General features: G+C 39.3%; 2 protein-coding genes across 4 annotated transcripts in view; both read right to left on the bottom strand.

Annotated features, from left to right (window-relative positions):
- Nucleotides 1-3,240: 3,240 nt before the first annotated feature.
- On the bottom strand, nt 3,241-7,229 carry LOC144660004 (uncharacterized). Its single transcript, XM_078520546.1, has 2 exons — nt 5,908-7,229; nt 3,241-4,396 (listed from the first exon to the last, which is right to left on the bottom strand). Exons 1-2 carry the CDS (start codon nt 6,248-6,250, stop codon nt 3,939-3,941), a joined length of 801 nt encoding a protein of 266 aa, XP_078376672.1. The 5' UTR covers nt 6,251-7,229; the 3' UTR covers nt 3,241-3,938.
- Nucleotides 7,230-12,697: 5,468 nt separating this feature from the next.
- LOC144661453 (ATP-dependent RNA helicase DHX8-like) overlaps nt 12,698-21,945 on the bottom strand; it is a 35,642-nt gene continuing 26,394 nt past the window's right edge. For all 3 annotated transcript variants that reach the window (XM_078522227.1, XM_078522228.1, XM_078522229.1), the window contains 9 exons: nt 21,589-21,776; nt 20,499-21,114; nt 19,892-20,049; nt 17,741-17,881; nt 16,573-16,785; nt 15,828-16,037; nt 15,378-15,574; nt 14,438-14,785; nt 12,698-13,131 (listed from right to left, as the gene is read on the bottom strand). In XM_078522227.1, the coding sequence (XP_078378353.1) occupies nt 13,080-13,131; nt 14,438-14,785; nt 15,378-15,574; nt 15,828-16,037; nt 16,573-16,785; nt 17,741-17,881; nt 19,892-20,049; nt 20,499-21,114; nt 21,589-21,776 (2,123 nt within the window). In that variant the 3' untranslated portion in view covers nt 12,698-13,079. The remainder of the gene's footprint in view (nt 13,132-14,437; nt 14,786-15,377; nt 15,575-15,827; nt 16,038-16,572; nt 16,786-17,740; nt 17,882-19,891; nt 20,050-20,498; nt 21,115-21,588; nt 21,777-21,945) is intronic.

The raw sequence follows: 21,945 nt of genomic DNA, 5'->3' as shown, positions 1-21,945 counted from the left end.
TTAAAATCATAGAAACGATTTTGTTAGGCTACATGAGATCAAAGCTGAACAAAATTGGAAGTGATTCCGCAGGTATCCCAAGCGAGTAAACTTAGGAGACTTCCAGCCTACACTTTTAACGCTTTTTATAAGATGGTCGTTCACCAAAGTCTTCGCGTTCTCCTAAAACCACAGCCAGCCAACTTGTAAAAAATCATACGAAAACAAAAACAATCGTCTTTATTAAGAATTAATTTTTATATCTTATCTCCTTTAAAAACAAACATCAATGCTGGTACTGTTTGCTTTAGCTGTCCGTAAAAGTCTAGCCTGCGTCGCTGACAAATGCACACTTGGGTTGAATTCATTGAATTCCTCTGCAACGCAGGCTATCAGAAACTTTCAGTCCTTCACGCGTGTAGGGTACAGTGTGCGGTAGGTCTTTCACCTTCACATGATAAACGTTATCTGTACTCATGTATACGCGCGCCAAGAAGATAACTATGCCGTTTGTGTTTACGAGCTGTAAATCTATTAGAAAGTGAGAAAAAGGCCATCAATCATGGCACGAAATACTTTAATTCTTCCTGATAATTATCTATAAGTGACAGATTCTCGCTAAATCCGTGGCCGCTCGCCAAGATGTCTGTGGCCGCCGCCGCCATACTGCGCGTTTGTTTATGTATGACCGCCTGTGCTTCTGAATTCTTCAACTGGAGTATTCAATATTTTTTAGTCGGTTTAGGGTCTGTCAGTTTTTCAAGAGGCTTCCCGAAGCCATTACACGTGGCACATTACCAGAGAAAATAACACAGATGTTAACTCGTCAAACTGAGAAATTATGGAATTTGAGTGCAGGCATTTCCGGGATCTAATTGCTTTTGAACAGATAAAATTTGCATGATTACCTTTTCTAGAACATCAATGTCTTTGTTAAAAAAATGAATACATTCACAATATCAAGTTATTTAAAGTTATTTATCATAAGGGTTCAAAAAAAATCTCGTACCTTCAGTTTTATTTAACTCCTATTTAGAAAACGCTGTAATTGTTCTATATGACGTACTTGTTAACCAGGTCAAAGAGCCATGGCCGTCAGTATATTAATGAATTGTTAGTCAGAACCTTGCTCTAATCACTAGACATGTGCAATTTTTGTTCATTTATCAAAATCAGAACACTACAGAGGTCTAAGCAAATGAGCTTTATTAAATGAGGCTGTCTTGAGATATCGTTATGGTGGAAAAATGAACTATACGAAAGGAAGGGAAGTCAAAAAATGGAAGGGAAAGAAAAGCAAGGCCTAAAACTGGTGTTAAAAAAGAAACTTGCGGAAGAAAGAAAGCGGGTACAGTACAGATGATGTATAACGATAGCGGCGGTCAGTAATGATGATGGTGATGATAATGATAATGATGATGAAAATGTGTTGGCAAAGGACACAAGACTATTCAAAATTGTTAACTGACTCAACAAATGCAACTAGTTTTCATACTCTTAGACTTTTTCAACTTGGCGGCAAGAAAGTAAAGATATCTTAGCTGAGCCTTTAGAGCAAGCTTTAACATGAAAATAAAGCAGCAGAGTAAGACCAGCTAATAAACACATTAGGCCTGATATCGGTGAAAATGCCCGGGTGAAAATGCCGGTGTGTTTAGGACATCATTGCGGTTTTTTGTCGAGAGATAAACAACTGGTATTTCCTCCCCTCATTGGAACTCTCTCATCGACTTAGCTCCTCTTCGACACTACTGACTTTTTCTGTTTTTGCTAAAAAAAATTCTCATCGTTATCAGACAAAGAAGTAACCAACTCTAACTGTTCGAATCGTGTGACGAATTAAATGACTACTAACGCTGCAACAGCAGCTACATTTTATCACCCAAGAATTATTGGTTTAAGAGTTACGAATTCATGTGACCACTAATACCAGTTATCTTTCCTGTTCCGATCAGGAGCCAACAAGAATATCGCATTTCACGTGTACCCAATTCTACAGCGCCAAGGCCAGGACCATTAGGAACCCCAAAATACGAACCTTGAATGTCGGGATATACGGTTTTACTACCTTTAACGCATAAACAAAAGGATTGAAAATAAAGTAGCAGATTGTATGCCGTTTATAGGAAAGACATTTTCCATAGCTGAATACAACTTCCCAGTCTCCTCTTAAATGCCTTCACATGATTGTACCGTTTCCAATCCGATACTGGCGTACCTCGTTCAACTGCTATCTTTTCTACAAGATCGGCTGTTCTTTTTCTCTCTTTCACGAGTATTTATTAGTCAGGACACCACAGTGTAGCTCAGCAATAAACGCAATGAACAATACTCTTCTACATCTAGTTTCATTAGTGCTCAGTATGCAACTATCCTTCCTTTTCCTTTCTGATTTCACATCAGTGTAACACTGTTTTTTAATTCGCGTGAAGATGTGGTTTGTAGTCGTCAGCAAGCTTTCTTTTTTCGAGAATTTCCGCACTGGCATATCACAGAAGTTTGCTTCCTGTTGCTATTCTATCGACAAGCAAATGTCAACATTGGCGACGCCCAGAGTTGCAAAAACAACAGCGCACTCTAATCCCTGATGCATGCTCCTAAATGATGAAAGTTCTTGAACATGTGCAGATTTTATGGCCTACTCCTGGATTAACTAAGTCAATTTTGGCATCAGAGTCATTCGTTTTCTTTGTCACCGAAAACTGAGGCAATTTACACCTCGCCTATTTAGGGCCAAAGACTTCTGTCCCATGATAAAGCGGCTAAAACCCGCCCAATGTACGATCTGCTTCTTTTATCATTGAACGTTTTGCCAAGGGAGAATTGCAAGATATATCGCTGCCTCATTTCCACGAAGTACCTGAATACAATTCATTTTTCCTTTATACTGCAATTATTTTCTAAATATTGTTGAGCTTTTAAGAGTATTTCGTTTCTTTGCTCGGTGCACGCATTTTTTGTTTCCTGCTTACCGTTCTTTGCTGAACGAGTTTATATTCAAAATAGTGTAAAAAACTAAACTCCTATTTCCTTTGAGAGGAATTTGGTAAACTGGGCTTTATTATCTGTTAAACCAGAATCCGTCTTGAGCAGCTGTTGTTTCGAAGACCAACTTCAAGGTTTTAATTCCGAGGAGCAACTATTAACTGCGAATTTAAAACTGAACAACGACGAGCGTCCCAATTAACAGTTCAAGAATTTGCTGGAAGCACTGAGTCCATTATATTAAACTGAACTGAGACAAACAAAGTCGAGCTTTACAACAAACTTTTATTTTCTCATATATGTACAAACGCATCCAATATACAGGGGTGTGTAGATTATTTGAGAGGTTAATCGACCTGCGATGTCCTCTCGGTGATATACAGTACAGCATGGCATCCAATGTTTTGGCTGTATTTCAGTTCATAATGGTATGCTTCTCGTATAAAATGTTCATTGATAAATTTCCTTTAAACTCAATATTGTTTATCACTCTTGCATGCATGTTGTTCAAATGCTGACAACTCACATCAACTTTTATAGTATAATTTTACAACAACAACACAAAAATGTGAAAGCTCATTTAAATGGAATAATTTTATGAATATAAAAATTGACTTAATATACCACTTATTATCAAAAGGGCTTAGCCTTCTTCAGGTTATATGTGCATAGCTGGATAAAATCTGTGAATTATTTTCACAAACCATCAGTTTGTAGTTTACCACTGATATTTATACAAAAACTTGAATAAGTGAAACCTGAGTTAAGTTTTGTGAACGAAAAACTTACTGAGCAATCGTTTTCTGTAAAGCAAGCCGAAGGCATCTAACTTTGCCTTTAAACAACGTGGTGACGGAAGATGACTCAGTGACAACAATAACCAACACGCACAACTCTTTCTTCAAAGGGACAATCCTAGGTCTGACTTGGTTTGGATAGCTAGTCAGTCAAATGATGTCGCACCCTTGTATATTCTAAGCATAGGTTGCTTGGAACATCATGTTTAAGTCTGTCAAAGTGTTTTGGCTTGCAGCAGGAGGTCGAAAAGAGCTATTTATAATCCCTCTCTTCTCGCAAGAATCAAATGCATGGCTCTCACCACTTCGAGACTCTAAGCACGATTCTTCATCTGAAGAAGGTTTACCTGACAATCTTTCTTGAAACTTCTTGTTTGTTTGGGCTACTGTTGTCGCCACTTCGTCCTTTATCTCTTTTCTCCACTTGGTTCGTCTATTTTGAAACCACGTTTTAACTTGCGTTTCTGTAAGGCCTAACTCGGTGGACAGCTCAGCACGTTTGCTTTCAGTGATGTAGCGATGCTTTGTGAATTCGTCTTCCATTGCTTGGACTTGTTGTTGTGAAAACAGTGGCCGCTGTTTCTTCTTTCTCGAAAGTCTTCTTCTTCTTCGGAGGTTCATGTATGGTGCAAAACCTTGAAATGAGTAAAAAGTACAGTTAACTCGATTACGGTAATTACTGTGACAGGTCAATAACAAAAAGAGAATTCTAGCAAATGCAAGCCAGTTTTTAAAAAACCTGCATGACAGAGTTGAAGAAATGCAAAATAACTAAGTCGATTTCTTCTTTAGATTATCTTTTGGTTTCCTGAACATTTTTGAAAGGCAAGCAACAGAACAAAATGATTACTCAGTCCGATTTGTGTTTCAATATAAGCATATTTTTCATTCCGTGCATCTACTTTGTCAAGACATATTTAATATACTTTTCCCTTGCCTAAGTAATCGTTCACTTAGTTGACAGTCTATGTCGTGTTCTTCGCAGTTCTTTGAATTCTATTGATAAAAGTACTAAATTTATCAACTTCAGCTCAACTGTAAACGTGATTTCGTGTATCTGCACTTTCTAGAACCTCGATGATCTTCGGAATTCCGATTGTATGTTGTTCGGTGCTTCCCTTCTGTCCAGATATGCGAGTTAACTGATTCTGCTTTACTATCACTGCTGCTTGAGGTCAATAAATGAAAGGAAACTAATGTCTTGTGTGACAGAGTATTTAGCTTTCTTCCGTAACAAAGTTCAGGACGAAAGGCCATGCACTTCCGTGAGTCAGTTGTGGCGCGTATCCAGCGAGTATGTGTGTTGAGTGTTAGAGTAAAAAAAAATACAAGCACATTTTTCATACGCTTGTTCTAAGGATTAAAGTTGCTTCGGATTAAAGCTGCAACAGAGCTTTATCTTTTGTCTAGCATTCAATGTAACGAACGAATCGCAATTTGTTCCAGTAATTAAAGGTTTCAACACCTTGGACAGCAATTTTTCAAACATGAAAGCTTGCGAAACTGTAAGCAAGAAACTTGAAATATTTATGGCTCTGGGCCATTTACACGCAAACCGAAGATATGTAATTGAGAGACAAAAACAGCTTCGCAGAAGGTAGTTTGCCTCAAACATAGCTGCAATAAAAAGGAAGACTGTGGGATTTGTAAACGTTAAAAAACATGGCGGAGTTGTAGACCAAGTCCCTAAAATCGACAGTTGCCAAAACTGATGAAAAATCAGTTATTCGTAGAGAATTGTTTGTTTTCGTTTGACTCTGCAGAGCTATGAAATGCATCCGTTTCTTTAATCGAGCTATTTCAGTGAATTATCGAAGACCTAGCCTAGGTGTTTAACTTTCGACAGGTTCGACTGTTGCTAAACACAACATAAAGAAATCTTGACTTCAGGTGGTCACATCCTCTCATTCAACAAGGTCAAACTTGCACTTAACACGATTAGCAGCAGCGAATGGAGGCGTTAGAATGTTAACAGTTTCTCTAATTCCTCATAAGATCGTGAACGAAAGAAGTGCGGAAACCAAAAAATCTCTTTAACTGCAAGTCTCACTCGGTGGCGCACTCCTTTCTTGTCCGTTTTAAATTTTCAGCACCGATGATGAAGAAGAAAACGGTTTGATTACAAATGATACATAACTGTACTTACCAGGGAAGAATTCATGCCTCGGTATAAAATGCGAGTTGGAAATCCAGGGGGGAATGTCGTGCTCCATAGCAATCGTTGGCCAACTTAAAGGTGGGCCAAACAGTGGCAAGCCGAAACTAGCACACGGGTACATCAATGGCGGCGCACTCATAGCACAAGCCACTGGAGCCACAGTGGGTCTCGGCATCGAACATTTTGCATTTTCTAAACCTTCACCTGAAAGTCGGGGAAATTCCACCACGTCTCTTTCATCTCGAAGGTTTAGAATATTCTTGATGGAAAAGGAATTTCTGTTGGGAGACAGAGAGCAAACGAAAGACTGCGAGCTCTTTGCGAAGTCCATGTCAGAGCAATTTACTGGTTCGCTTGGGCGGTCGAGTCACTTTGCACCCCGTCACAAGGTCTCCACTCTAAGTATACCGAAGACTTGACGCCTGCGTACTAAAGACTAATTAATCCTATCAATCAGTGCAGGACAGGTGAGGTTTCTGAGCAGTATTGATTCCAACCAAAATCAAAAGTACTGTAACAACTCCTTTGATCCGCTGTTACCTTCTCGAGAACTCAGTTGTAACTATATGTTATAGTTGTGAGGTCAACAATTCGGTGCTTGGTATTTGTACCTTTTACAAAGACTGCTGACTAGTCAGGTTAATTTTAGACTGAAAGTGTCTGTCCTTGTTTACTTCCGGTTATCGTAATTTCCGACAGGAAAAGGCAAGACGAGTAGAGCTGGGTCTCTATATCTAATATTTTGACCGGAAGTTGCGGTGAGAGAAACAAATTTTACGCAGAAAACAAGAAACGATCATGGCAACTTGGTCATTAAGAGCCATTAACTTGTTTATCAGATAACTTATAAGTTTTCTTTTTCTATTTTCTGTTTCTTATTTAGAGATGCCAGTTAGTTAAATCTTCAGGAGAAAGTATCTTTTTCCAGTCATTTTTTTATTAAGGTGTGTTCGCAATAATTCGACCTTAATTGGCCATATTTTAACACGGCGGGATTTCCACAAGTCTGGTTTCCTTATTTTCGACAGCATAACAAGGAATGTAATACAATTACGTCCGGTCTAAATGGATTCTTTAAACTGATTGTGCACGAAACATATATCGACTTAAAGATAATGGCTTTAAAGTTAAATACGCCCATAATAAATTGTAAATTTCTTGGTCAATAGAGCCTCAAACCGAAATATTACAAATCTGACTTACTTCAGCTATCTGATTAGCTACTGTTTAAACAAAACCTGCTCATTTGGCTTGTTCAGCTGACGAGACAGACTCTACAAACCTGGCTCGGCTGATACGGATACTAGAAGAGGAAGGAAAGCTCCGCATTTGTTAAAATTCAGAAAAAAAAATCCACGTCACTTGAACAAATCCAATTTACCTCTGACGTAACTTTTCAATGAGCTTTACATCACAGAGAAACTCTTGTACCCAGTGATGGTGCAAGTAAAATAGCAACATTAGCCAGTAAAATGAACAGTTTCTATAAAGATATATTCAGACTGATTGGGCAAACTTCTTTACCCTTGTCAGTTTGTTTAGCATTTGAAAAAATTGTATAGTTTGCTTAATTTAATGTACTGGGACAGTCATAAACTACATAAGGACACTGACACCATAATTAGCCATTGGATCATAATAAGACACCTGGAAATTTCCTTTTCACGCATTACCGCATGAGTTTTCACATACTTAACGTTTGGTTTCAGGCTTTGCATCATTGACGCCGTCACGCCCGCTGCGGCTTGGTTAAATGAGGATTTTTACTCTTATTTTTGGAATTGTTGCCGTTCTTTAGAAGCCACATACTGTGAAAAAAGGGTGGAGTTCGCAAAGGGAGTGAATTTTGTAGACAACGATAAGGTTTCATACATTATGAACAATGGATAGGATACCTAGAAATTTCATTATCATTGAAAATTCCTTTCTGGGAACACGAACACATTATTTCACTGGAGTAAATTATTATTTCAATGAGTTTAATTCGAAGTGCAAGCGTTACAACTTCTCTAAGAATACTAAGCTTGAATAATGTACAATGAAGCTTTTGGCTTCATGAAATCCAGATTTGCAATTGATACTTTTCATATTCTTTGTCGTGTGACTTTGTTGGTCGTGTGACTTTTGTTGCTAAGGAAAGAACCTACCTTAAACACAGCATTTTTATTCTTGTAAATCTCATTGCCAAAAGAAAGTATTTGTAATGAAAATCACATGGCTATGTTCTTACCCAGTGACAAGCAGTAAACCTCGCCATGATGTAAGTGATGATCAAATTAGTGCGACTTTTGTCCTCTTGCTGAGTTTCTGAGGTTTTTCCGTCTGTATTAGATGGAAGGTAACTAAACAGGTTATCCTTTGTCAAACTTTAATGTATATAAAAAGAACCACTCATACTTATCAATAATGACGTCCAAACCATACTACTGAAGACTTACATCTATCTATACTGAATTACCCCGCACAATAGAGCGGATTAAAAAAGGAACAGTATCCGCCAACATTGTTATTTGAAAGTGATCTTTGCAGGGTTTTCCCGTTTAGCTTTTTCCGTTTAGGTGAAGAGGATTTACAGAAGAGGAATTTGACTTAGTGTTATTTTCATGTCTGATCTTCACATAATCGCGTTTTTGCTGACTTGTAGCGTCGGTTCAGTACCAGACAAATAACAACTTTGGTCTCGGGATGAGCAAAATTTTTGTTTCGCCTAATTACTTCAGGCTTTGACTAAAACAAAGGCAAGATAGGTAGACTCAGTTGTTCCTAGCGGCTGACAGCATCTTTCAAATATTTTATGGTTTGTACTTTAAGACAAAAATGTCGTATATTGTATTTCTGGTCGTTGATGAATGTCGATACTCCGCAACGCCATTTCTACGGCTTGGTGTGATTTTACAAGCGACCAGTCTGGCGTTACCTTGGTTGCGGAGGTTTGCTCTTCGAATTCTATTTTCCAATCAAATTTGAGCTACGAAGCGCCGAAAACAAATAGCAAAGCGAGCTTTTCTTCTCTCGCAGCCGCAACAGCGGTTATTTCACGACAGCAAAAGAAAGAAGGAAAAAAGTCTCTCCGGGACCAGGGTAGAGTGGCTTTCGATCGCTCTCGTGGAACTGCAACTGATTTATGCCAAATATGTTTGAACTGCTTTACAAACCATTTCAGACCAATGCTGATTAAATGATTAAATATTAGCTGTATGTTGCACAGTCAAAGCGAATGGGCCAAACTGAGTGTCCTTTTTTGGAAGGTACTCTTATCATAAAGGTAGAGTTGTGACAGTCTGTATTATGGAGCGGCTGACGTAAAACTGTACAGGTTCGACTTTTTAAGGATAATATGTTAACACTGAATTTGTACAAAATCGTTGTTAATCAAGCGATTAAGGGTGTTCACGACTATTGATTGTTGAATTTCAGTCGTTTGGTGTTCGTTTGACACGTTTTCAGTGTTTCTACCTATTGTTTGGTGGTTTTCTTCATGAAAAGATTCCCATACACGCTTGTTATGGATGGGGCTTGGAGCCTTATGAAACTCTCAAAAGCCCTTAATTCCAAGACGATTGCCAGCACTAACTGCGAAGGCCTTTACCCGGGAGTCAAAATGTTCTTCCAATGAAAATATTGTTTAACCTCTCAAGTGATCAAATGATTGAAAATGGACGAGTTGGTAAAAAGATACAATACTCTACATGCATGAGTCGCAACTGCCGCACTCTCTGCATTTTGTTTCTTTCATTCCACTGCTATTGCTTCAATATCAACAAGAAAAATGCAGAACCAAGAGGAAAAAAGCGGTCCCCAGGCGTAACGTAAGAACGTAACCTGGATGCCGTTTTAAACTACTCCGTCGAGGGAAGGGTCAATGAATATATTGGCACGACTCTGCGCACCTTTGCTGTTGAGAGAGAGGGGGAAAAGAAGACCTTAATGCAGGTTAGAAAAAGCAGAGTACAGCGCTCAGGAACATTGACGACGAAGCATCTTCGCCCAACCTTTCGTTTGAACTTTTATACATCAATTTATGTTGCCTACAAAAGGCATGCTTGTTTAATCAGGGCGAATTCAGTGTTTGTCGATCGCACCTTGTCAATTAGTCTGGGATTAGTTGTCTGAGATGTCATCAGTCGACAATATCGAAACATATAAACATCCTTTTATTCCCCAATATCTGTCAATTTTCCATCACCGAGGAGGAATATATTATACTCTGCTGGTAATAAAATAAATTTGAGATCGATAAATCTCAGAGAGAAAGGATTTAAGGCGCGCACTTATGAATTCAGTTTAAAGAATTTCTTCTCCTTTTGTTTTAAATCCTCTTACCGTATATATAAATCTCTATAAATGGAAATAACGTTTGGGTTGTTTATTAAAAAAGAAGGATCTAGTGTTTCCTTCTTTAAAAGGGGAACGAATTATATCAATTATGGGGCAAAATACAGTTCTGTTTTGTGAACTGTAACACACAGGTACACGATAAAAAGATATCAGCATATCTGTTTTCAGAACATATTGGTGCAGGAATTCCATGTAAATACGGTGATCAGTAATGTCACCTGACTGGTTAACAAATTTGTCATAAAACTAATCAGTTGCTTATCTACTTACCGGCTTACCGTACTTCACAAGCCACGCTTGCAATGAAACCTCTGCACCTTGCTATTAACTAACCAATATATCAGCCACGCCATGTCAGTTTTCTGCCGGCAAGCGGGATTAGAGCAGAACTAATACAACACTATCAATGTAGGTTTCATCATAAAGAGCCACTGAACACTTGCCTTTCATTCACTTCTTCAGTCTCTCATCTGGAGTTATTTAAGTATTTGTTAACATACATTTTTAAGGCGTTAACCGGTAAGTATGTCTTCACTTTAAAAATTATATCATGACACAGCTTAATAGTTCCAGGATCTTTTTATCAAGTTATAAAACAGGCTTTGGTGGCCTTTGATGCCAGCCTGGGGAACTCGAAGCTCTGATCTATCATGCAGAAAATGTTCAAGTTGTGACGGACAACCATATAGGCCAATTTTCAAGTCAATGCAGTTTTGTTCATTTTCGCCTCATAGCTCTGTCGACAAGTATCAAAGCACTATACCCCACTGAGGTTATAGACACCCTGCAGGCATGCACAAAGACTGCTAGTGCCGGTGTCTTGGTCAAAGGACATGCAAAATCTCATTTGAGCTTTCATCTCCAATCCAGTGGTAAGCGTGCAGCACGTAAACACACTGAATTGAAGCTCAAATATCGCTATTTCGGGGTCGGGTTAGAATGAGGTCTACTGCCCCGATGACAACGACAAAAAAATCAAGTGATTGTATTTCTCATAGAAACATTTTGATGACACTAATTTAATAAACTTTTTTACCACTCTTAAGATCTATTTCATAATCTACTTATTTTACAGCCGACAGTAAAACATTTAAAAAATTTTCGAGTGGTCCTGAATAAAGGTCAGGAAGGAAAAATGCACAATGATATGCATGCATGCATGGACGTCCGATGAAGTCCATGGTCAATGCTGGGTATCGAGTTTAGCAGCAGGCGCTATTTAAACACTTCCTTTACGTAATTACTCGGAAATGATTGGGTTGAACGGGAAAATATAGAAAGAAAACCTCAAAATAAGCAGCTTGCACAAACTTTTAAATAATGACATAACAATTTCAGGAACAATCTATTAAACTTCATGCAAAAGTTTAAAACTTCATTCTAAAAATACTATATTATTACTCCTCCACCCACCCATTCAAAAGAGATTCATCCTACATCGTAAATAAAAACAGGGGCAATCAATGGTTTTCTGTTAAATATCCCTTCCGAGACTCATAGGTCGCTAAAGATTCAAAAACTCGATAACGGCTAAAATTATCAAGATAGTTGTTGTATTTGGCTAAGATTTTAGATTTTTTGGAATATTCCCGTACGATTTTCGGAAATCGGAGACCCCTGCCGGAAGCAAAAAAAAAGGCCGGCGGGAGCGGGGCAACTAAGGGCCTCTTCATATGATCCCGGTTGACCGGGCTGGCCCAGTTACCGAGATCTCGGCTCACTCCTATTTTCTTGTAAAATTTTGGATGTGTTCATATGAGAAGGTGGGCCAGCTCGGTTACCGATATCTCGGTTTCTGCAACCGAGATCTCGACAACCGGGAAGAATATTTTCCCATATGAACGCTCCAGCCCGCTCGCCGGGACGCAACTTTTTTTGAGAAAATAGCTTCCCTTTCGTAATTGGGCGGTCCAAATGGTTTAATTTTGCCTTGTATCTATTTCCACTTCATAAATATGCGAATTAGCTTTATTAATAAAGTTACATGGGTCAATAAAGCTACGATAGTCGCGAAAGAGCAACTTTATGTATCGCCATTTTGCCTTCGTTTCTTGAATTCTATCCCCGTCAACCGGGCTAAAATTTTCCATATGAACAGAGGTCAAAATCCGTTCTGGTAACTGAGACAGCTCGTAAACCGGGCTCATGTGAAGAGGCCCTAAGCCTGTTTTTGATATCAAGCTAACTACATAAGCCCGTAACGGTGGTAGCGGTGCCTGGATATGGAGCGTAACTAAACAAAAGCACAGAAGTGGTCGCTAAGCTGTGAATATTTCTTGTGCATTGCAGCATTTCCACCGAACCCAAACCTTCTTCCCTTACAGCGCATGACCGAAAGTTCAGGGGACTCCTGTCAAGACTGTGACTCTCGGTTAAAATTTGTGCAAAAGCCAAGTATCAAGCTGCAGTTGGCAAGAATATCACCACATACCACACCCCATACGTTTCAAATTGTTGTTATGAATATTTATTTACATGACTGATTTATATCAAACTCCAGGAACATAAAAAAAAAATACACTGAAACAAGTCTTAAGGATGACGGGGGTACAATACTGGTAAAACACTGTACGTCACTGGCGCCAAACAAAAGTGCAGAACAAAACAAACCGCTGTCAAACTTCGTTTTCAAATATGTCATTGTTTCAGAACTTAAAACGAACTTAAAAATGAGTCGGCAGTCAATCCATCAATTCTGAAAACGTTCTGCGTTCGAAAGTTACAGCAGCATTTTTAGTTTCCAGTTCACTAATAAACAATGGATTCCTTCCATAGTATCATGAGGCCCACAGCTGGTCAGCGGCAATCCCAATGACAGTATTTCATCTTCTTCTGAAGGCCCGAGATATACGCCAAGCGTTTGGCTCCTCGTACCTGTAAAACAAATCATTGAGAGAGTTGACTCGTACACTCTAAACTCTGTTACAATGATTGTCTTGTAGTCCATCTAGCATTTTGGATGTTAAAAACGTTCATAGGTCTTGAACTCTGAAAATATGGTATGACTTGGAAAGGGATCGTACAGGCAGTTGAGGATTTTGCTTTGCTTCGTTTCTTTTCGGCTTTAAGCTATTTTCTTGACCACTGAGAATTGTGGACTTTGCCATTGTTGCTTAGTACTTTAATTCGTTGGTGGATGTCGAACTAGTAGGACACTGTCTGGTTTTGTTCAAGTTACACAGCAGAGGAATTAACATGGCATTTGTATCAAGTGTTTTTTCTTCCGACAGCTTTTATTGTCGTTGTCCTCGGATAAGTTGATCCACTTCTTTATCGTTTGCCGAGTTTGAACACGTGCAAACTATATTGCTTTCTAGATAGTAGAGTTTAAACACATCCGTCGGACGTTCTTCGTTTTCGCACTGATCTTTAACATTGCTCATTTTTAATTCAAAACTGTATAATCAAATGGTTTTAAATGCTATCACGCGGAAGTCGCGGGGCCGTGGGCATTTCTGGTAGGGCTGTGCGGCTTTTTCTGGTCCAAATCGTGACGTATGGCTCATACGGGACCTTTTTTCATATGGTGTTTCAAGAAAATAGCACGGGGGGCCATACGGGTAATAAATCTCAGCAATAGGTTTGTGGCCTGCGAGTATATTGAAGATTGTAGGATTCGCGCGATCGTCTCAGAAGTGCCCTAAATGTAGGGAATTGTCCCTGTAGAAACATCTATCGGATATCTACTAGACTCGTCAAAGTCTTAATTGTCTTAGTCTTTTGCAAAGTAGGGTCGACGAGTCGTAGAATGATATGTGTCTGCCTGCCGTCCAGTGGTAGAACAAGAGGTACACAAGGGGGGAGGGGGAGAGGACGAGGAGTGAAGAGTGAAAATGGACCCTGTTTTTGTGCAGTTTATTGTTCAACTAAAAAAGGAGGGGAAATTTGGGTTTTATATCTTTCGTCAAAACGAAGTAAAGGTCCCAGGCCCCACCCATACTTTCGTCACGTCCATCGTCCGTATTTGTTTTTTTGTCGCAGAATAAATACCAAATAAATACGCAGTATACCGAACACTCTAGGAAAAGAAATCTTGCCATTTCTTCGATCTTTCTGGTAAAATGTATAGTGGCATTGTGTACGTTAGGGTGTTCGTGCAAAGCGACAAATTTGTCGGTCAACACGAACAAAAAATTCACAGGCCTGCTGGACTTGCTTTCTTACTAGTACCAGTCCCCACCTGTTATACAGCGGTTCTAGTCTCTCCTGCCTCTTGCGCTTGCTAAGTTTGGTGGGATTGCCCGTCTTGAAGAACGCGGGCGCAAACTCGACTAGCCATTTAGGATCCACAGTAGTGACTTCTCTCATGTACTCTTTGGTTGTTAGGACCAGTTCATGGTACACCACCCACTCCGGCTGCCGGTTAAACAGTGCACTTGAGGGGTGGATGTAAACCACCTGGTTATCTATAACTGTTCGGTATCCTTCCTGTGGGTCCTTTCTTGCCGCGTTGCGGAAGAAACCACTTGTTATAGCTTTTTGCGCCCGGGATGTTGTCTTGCCACACGACACTACGTCAAGCTTGTGTCTGCAAATAGAATGTTTAAACTGAGGAGGAGCGAGTAGTTTGTCCTCAAGCTGGCGGACACCTTGTTGCGGACAAATTGTTGCCCGTAATGTTTCTTGGGTGAGCAAACGAGCGGGACACAAAACAAATGTTTTGGTTCCCTACTGCGCAAACCGGGAAACATTTGTTGCGGACACAAAATGTTCCTTAAAAAAAGAAAAAAAGGTCTTGGACACAAACTTTGTGTCCGCAACAAATGTTGCGCGCGCGGGCGAGGGCGGGGCCATTTGTCCGATAAATGTGTGTTTGTTTGCCACGGCTTTCATTGTTGAATAGCACGTGTACTGCAATTCAACATTAATTGTGAATTTATGGAGACATTTTTACACTTTTACAACCAAACTAAGCTAACGCGACAGAACTGAATACAATAATAATAAAACAATAAAACCTTTATTTGAGTGTCAAAACTGAAATAGCAGTAATAAAACCACTAAATGGGGAAACTTTAAAGTAAAAGAAAAATACCAAAATCTAAATATCCTAATCTAAATATACTTGCTGACTGAGTTGATTTCTCGCTCACTGTTTAGTGTTTGGTCTTAACCCTTACCTGTCCATAATTCCAAGCATTTGTTTCCTGATGTCCTGAGCCCGCCTGAGTGACCTCGCCTGCACAAAGTTCTCAAAGCACCATGGGTTAGAGAACTTGTTGTTCTTCCAAGAATTATAGACAGCAAGTAATGTGAGGTGATCTCCTTCAGCCTGGTGGAATTTAGCTTTCTTTTGGTCTGCGATTGCTTGTTTGTCCTGTGAAGGTCGACGAACGCGTTTCTTACTAAGAACATCCTTAACATTATTAGCTGTCATTTTTCTTATTTATTGTAATCTTTAGGAAACCCTTCAGTGAAGGAAGTACAGTAGTTCCTGTTAAGAGTTCTCCTGTCAATACTTGTAGTCTTTTGTATTGCCAAACTATTAATAAATACTGCAGTTTAACACCAGGTTAACAACTAAACAATAACTGTTAGTTTGTACCTTAGTTCCCATTAGTCCTGCTCACCTTAGGTCTGTAGAAGACGTTCTGTACGGACAACATAGAAACAATAGTTAAGACCTCGTCACTGCAGCCAAGATGAACAGACTGAATTAACATCTTGGACAACTGTGGTTCCAAAGGAAACTCTGCCATTCTTCTGCCAAGTCTCGTTAACAGGCCCTCATCATCCAAGGCGCTGAGGGAGTGTAGCTGCTCCATGGCTGATATCATGGTCTGAGAACAAAATACAAATCCATTAACAAATTCTGTTTTCGGAAGCGTTTTTTCACCGATCATCGTTATCAATTTCATTTTATAGTGTTATTCGTAACTTGTGAATACATTCAGATGATCGACATTAAATTCTTGATCTACACAGATTTCCAGGGACGTGTTTTCTTTTCACTTTAACAAAGCAAATAATAAATGCACAAACGAACGAACCAACCGACACCGACGCTACGCAAACACTTTGAACAATCCAAGTTCATTCACAACTAAAGCGTAAAGCGCCATGAGCAATTAGTGGATTTTGGCGCTATAAAAATACTTTTTATTATTTTTTATTATTATTATTATTATTATTATTATTATTATTATTATTATTATTATTATTATTATTATTATTATTATTATTATTATTATTATTATTATTATTATTATTATAAGACAAAGAACAAGTTGAAACCGAAACCAACTGTGGGAACTTAACTAGCACACCACTGAAATGGAGAGCGAAACACCGTGTATTTTTTTCGGAAACAATTACCTCCATAGGCGGTGGATCCATGAAATCAAAGGAGAGTAAATCATTTATTCCCATAGCCTTGAGTGACAGTATAGTGCTGGCCAAGTTAGTTCTTTGGATCTCTGGTACAGCGGTCGACAGCATCTCATCCCTGTATGCGCGCTCCGTGTACAGTCGATAGCATTTGCCAGGTCCCGTTCTCCCTGCTCGGCCAGAACGTTGTTTGGCTTGAGCCTGCAATATTCAGTGCATTAGAAACCCAAGCGATCTCTCCAGTTCACAGGTTTTTGCCATGACATATTTGATTATATCGTCATGGCAATTTCACTCATGATGAGGACTATTTGCTTGAAATAATGCAGTAGAAGCAAGGTTACATTAGACATTTAGTGCTGATTCAAGAGGCAAGAGTCTAAGAGCATTCTGTTTCGGCTCCAAATAAGGACATCCAAGATGGTGCGCTTACGTATTTAATTTTACTATTTTTGCTGTTTTCCCTTTATGTCCGGGCGTTGTTTTGATAACGATATCCACCAGATAAATCGCTTTTCAGTTGATACATTTATTAATCAGCAAAGCTTTAAAGAGCCATTATATTAAAAACTTTAAAATGGATTAAGCAACAGTGGAACGCTGTCTTACGAGAACCTTGTTAATGTGACCATCTCGATCACCTTTTTGGAATCACTAACCTTTATCTAAATACAGCAAACCTACTGTAAGCGGTCACCTTCGGGATAAGAAGAAGTCCACTTAGCCTGCGTAGTAGGCGTAAAAAGGGGAAGGGGGTAAAAGGAGGATTGAGGAAATTCGAGAAGTGAAAACAGAATGGGGTGGGGGTGGGCTACGCAGGCTAGCGTCCACTAGGAGAGGTGTCTGCTTGTAAGAGGTTAAAATGTAGTGTTTGTATGTGGCTGGGACTATAACTCACTGTCCACTTAAGAGAGGTATCTGCTATTGGGAGATTAAAAATGTATGGGTCTGGGACCCGATTATTAGCCGGGCTTGAACTGTATTAGTAATAGAGTGGTTTAGACCAACCCGGATACCACGACCAAGCTTCTATACAAGCTTTTTTCTTTTCCTATACCGACGGCTCTATTACAATAATACCACAAAACTCCAACATAGGAGGTAGTCCTCTACATTTGTCAGGTATACAACAAAAGTTATCAAAGACGACATTAACCTGTGAGATGGGTGTGACAACCAGAGCGTCAATTCCAGACTTGGAGTTGTAGACTTTTTGTTTGACAAATCCCGGATCAACCACATAGTAAATACCATCAATTGTTAACGACGTCTCTGCTATGTTAGTAGCAATTACGACCTGCCAAGGAAGAAAAACAAAATTATCCACTGTTATTGAAAAGCAGCGTTCCATTATCAAATGGCCAAAAATGGCCTTGAATTGAGGAAAATAGCTGCATGTTGAAAAAAAAAAAAAAAAAAAAAAAAAAAAAAAAATTATATTGCGCAAAATTTAAAAAAAAAAAATTAAAAACCAATAAAAAAATAAAAAAAGAAAAAAAAAAATAAAAACTAAAATTACAATTAAGAGTAAACTTACAATGGAACAACATGTTTGAAACAGCTTGACTCTCCTTCATAAACGAGAAGGGGTAGCTATGCTCTGTCGACATTGTGGAACAAAGTCACTTTTTCATGCAATTTTGGTACGCTTCTCCGAAATATTAGGCGATTTAGGTCCATGCCCAAGGCGAGACCAAACGGGCAAGAGTTAAAATGTGCCGTGTGTCGGTGTGGATTTATAAATTTTGTCTTGATAGTTTATTTTTTGAAAATTAACTATTTCAGGTTGAAATTCTCGTTATAAAGGCCGTCGAACTTTACCGGCTGCGGATATTTTGTAGCGTTTTTTTGGGTTTTTTTCTCCAAGCTTTTTCTTATTCCATTTCCCCTTTTTCATATTTTGTAGCACTTGACGAGGCAGCCGCGCACGTTCGGTCGGTAAGGTCTATGTTTGTTCATCAACGGTTTCAGTAGCAAGAAGCAACTGAGAGTATCTCTACACGTTTGACTTTCAACTCCCCCTCTGGATAGGATGCTAATCCATCACAGGGTCACTACCGCCAGGGTTACCTCTCTCTTGATTAAGTATCTTATCCAAGAACACAACGCAGGATCCGGAATCCAGCGCGCTAGCCATTAGGCCACCACGCCTTCCACGAAGAATTTTCGGTGCGAAAATTGGCTAACTTTTTCTTCGTAAATGTCCAACTAATTACCTCTTGTTCAATATATTTTCCTGTAATGATCGAATTTGTAATTCGAAAAAAGCAGCAACTTTGTGCAAACTTTGTCTTTTTTTGAAAATGTCCGTAATATTTAACAATTATTCCATGGGCGTGCGTTGGAGAGACGGTAATAGCCAACGACGTGCGCAGCGCCGAGTTGGTCATAACTTTCTCATATCCAACAAACGCGAGTGGAATAATTGTTTTATCAAAAACGCCTAAAGGGTTGCAATATTGTAGCTCCCCGGCTGACTCACTGACACGTAAACCTACCATATTTGTAGTCGATGGCATATGAGCTCATATACCATGGTCTTTAAACCAATCAAAACTCGGGAATTGCAATACAGTATAAACCCGAGAGTAAGAACCTTATTTAAGAACCTTTTAGGCTAAAATTTGCCGGTTAGACACCCTGTATTTAAGACCCTCTTTAGCCTGAAATTTGGATAAGTCGACGTTCTGGATCCTCTTTGAAGACACCCAGGAGCCTTATTACACCAGTTGAAATATACCTTATTATAGGAAATTAACGCTTGTGTTAATTAAGGTATTGGAAATTAACGCGACTTAAATTAACGCGAATTGAAGGAAAAATTACTTCCCAATAAAGGAAATTAACGCGAAAGAGAGGGTAACACTTCAAAATGAAGGAAATTAACGCAACGTACACAACTGGAACAAGTTCATTTCAACACTTGTAGGCGTTTAATCTTAAGCGCAAACAATGTTCATGGTATTTTTCCCACTTCGAGCGTTCTTCGCAGTATCAGTGAAAGTGGTAGATGACCACCCTGATAAAATAATGATTTTTCCTTTGAGTCAAGAACGTCTGGACTGTAACGAAAAATTGGGGCCAAAATAATGGAAATTAAGGTCACGGAAATTAACGCTCCACTTAATTAATGGTGCGGAAATTAACGTTAACAAAAATTAACGCGACTTAAATTAACGCGAATTTTTGAAATTCGCGTTAATTTCATGACGCGTTAATTTCCTATAATAAGGTAAATGCCATTACGAAATAACCTGAACAATAAACTACAAAACCAGTACAGCAGAGCACTCTGGGCTCAGTATACCTTTCTGCTCCCAGGAGGGGCGGGGTCAAATATCCTGGTTTGCATCTCTGATGGCAAAGCGCTGTAAACCGGAAGAATAATAAGTTCAGGTACATCGGGTCCCATGCTCTTCATTCGCTCGTACAAAATCTCACAAGCCGTGTCAATTTCCTCTTGACCTAATAACAATAAAAAGGGAAAAAATGGCGATAAACCAGTATTGAGTAAACTCGGAAAATTTATTAAAAAGAACGAAAATAATTAACGAACAAAAAAAGATTTGCCAAAACAAATGATGTTAAACTGACATTATTTCCATATTTCGGCTGTTGATTAAGCATATTAATATTATGTTATTTAACTAATAATGAAGGTAATCAGAGAACAGGTCTAATTCTCTGGGGGCCTTAAAACGCTTGCACGCATTGCGTACCTATGTTTAACAGGAAACGAGGGAAGGAGTGAAATTCACTTCGCTCACTACAACTCTTTTCCGAGTTAATGAACAGTTAACGTGCAGTTACGCATGGCCGCATTGAGTCTTAGGGGGTAGAAATTTAAGATCAAACCAAAAGATTAATATAAGGCGGGCATAGAGGCAGAAAAGAAAATGGAGGAATGTAGAAACCTGTTAAAAACACGAGAATATCCCCTGGTGGCTCCGTCAAATGGATCTGCATGACGGTGATAAGGGAGGCGTCCAGGTAATCCGTCTCCGCTTCTTTTGTGTACAAAATCTCCACAGGGAATGTTCGTCCAGGGATTGTAAATATAGGAGCCTCGAAGAAATACGTCGAGAACTTTACTGCGTCCAACGTAGCCGAAGTGACAATTAGTTTCAAATCAGGCCGCTTTTTCACAGTTTTCTTCATCAATCCGAAGAGAACGTCCGTATTGATACCGCGTTCGTGAGCCTCATCGAGAATAACGATGGCGTATTGATTTAAATCAGGGTCGAGAAGGCACTCCCTGAGCAGCATACCGTCCGTCATATATTTGATCTTAGTTTCGGAACTAGTACAGTCTTCAAATCGAATCGTGTATCCTACTTCTTGCCCAAGTCGACAGCCATACTCTTCCGACACTCTTTTAGCAACAGACATGGCGGCAACTCGCCGGGGCTGGGTACAAGCAAGTTTGCCAACAGAAAGAAGTCCTTCCTCTGCTAAGTACTGTGTTATCTGCGTTGTTTTACCGCTGCCAGTTTCACCAATGACAATCAAAACTTGGTTTTCATAGACAGCCTGATAAAACAGATTGAATCTATTGTTAGCAAGTAATAGCACAGTCAGTTGAGCTGTTAAGTTAACGCTGACTTGATAGCATTTGAGCGGGCATTAGCTTTCTGGTAATCGATTCGTTGATAGACAGCTAGAGTTGTTTAAGGTCCAATGTTCGAGGTTCCCGGTCACAGGCTTCTCTTAAAAGCTGAACTGCACCCGTGCATGATACTTTTTGACAATTGTAACCCTGCATGAAGGGTGTCTATTGTGACAACGAAACCGGCCGTTTTGCCTTTTGCAACATACTTAGTTGTTTTTCGGGCACAAACCTTTAAAAAGCGGAAACTTGTAAATAGTTTAACTGAAAAGCCATACTTTTCCTTAAATGATAAACCTCTTCCTATTGATATATGTGCGTTACTTCACAATCGTTAAGTTTTTTGAAAAAAGAAAATATCAGATGAGAGCAATCTTCAATCATGGTGGTCAACAAACCTTGAGCAGTTGTTCTCGTAGTTTGTATATGGGCAATCCTTGCCTTTGTTCCAGTATACTCAAGTTTGTTTTCTTTCCATATGAAGCTTTATTTCCACCAAATGTGGCTCGTTTCCACTCAGGCATGTCTTCATTTGCCAATCCGACTCCCCTCATGTCCTGAGCAAAGATTGGCTTATCACCATTAACTAAATAGGAAGGACACAAAACAGTCATGGTTAATATCGGTAACGTACACTCAGGCTACAGGCTATTAAATTACTGTGCAAAAACTGGTATTTACTTGCTGTGAAGATATTGGGAGTAAGTGTACCTAGTGCACAGCACTTTTCCCCTCGGTTTGTGTAATTTGGATAT

The sequence above is a fragment of the Oculina patagonica genome, chromosome 7 (genome assembly GCF_052425735.1).
Source record: "Oculina patagonica isolate OP01 chromosome 7, crgOcupat, whole genome shotgun sequence".
In the NCBI taxonomy this organism is placed as follows: Eukaryota; Metazoa; Cnidaria; class Anthozoa; order Scleractinia; family Oculinidae; genus Oculina; species Oculina patagonica.
This window is presented reverse-complemented; position numbering and strand designations above follow the sequence as displayed.

Bases quoted from the DNA above. Each gene is read 5' to 3' on its own strand.
- LOC144660004 (XM_078520546.1), bottom strand. From the start codon at position 6,250: ATGGACTTCGCAAAGAGCTCGCAGTCTTTCGTTTGCTCTCTGTCTCCC. The intron at 4,397-5,907 runs GTAAGTACAGTT...ACTCATTTCAAG, and splicing joins GAGGCATGAATTCTTCCCTG to GTTTTGCACCATACATGAAC.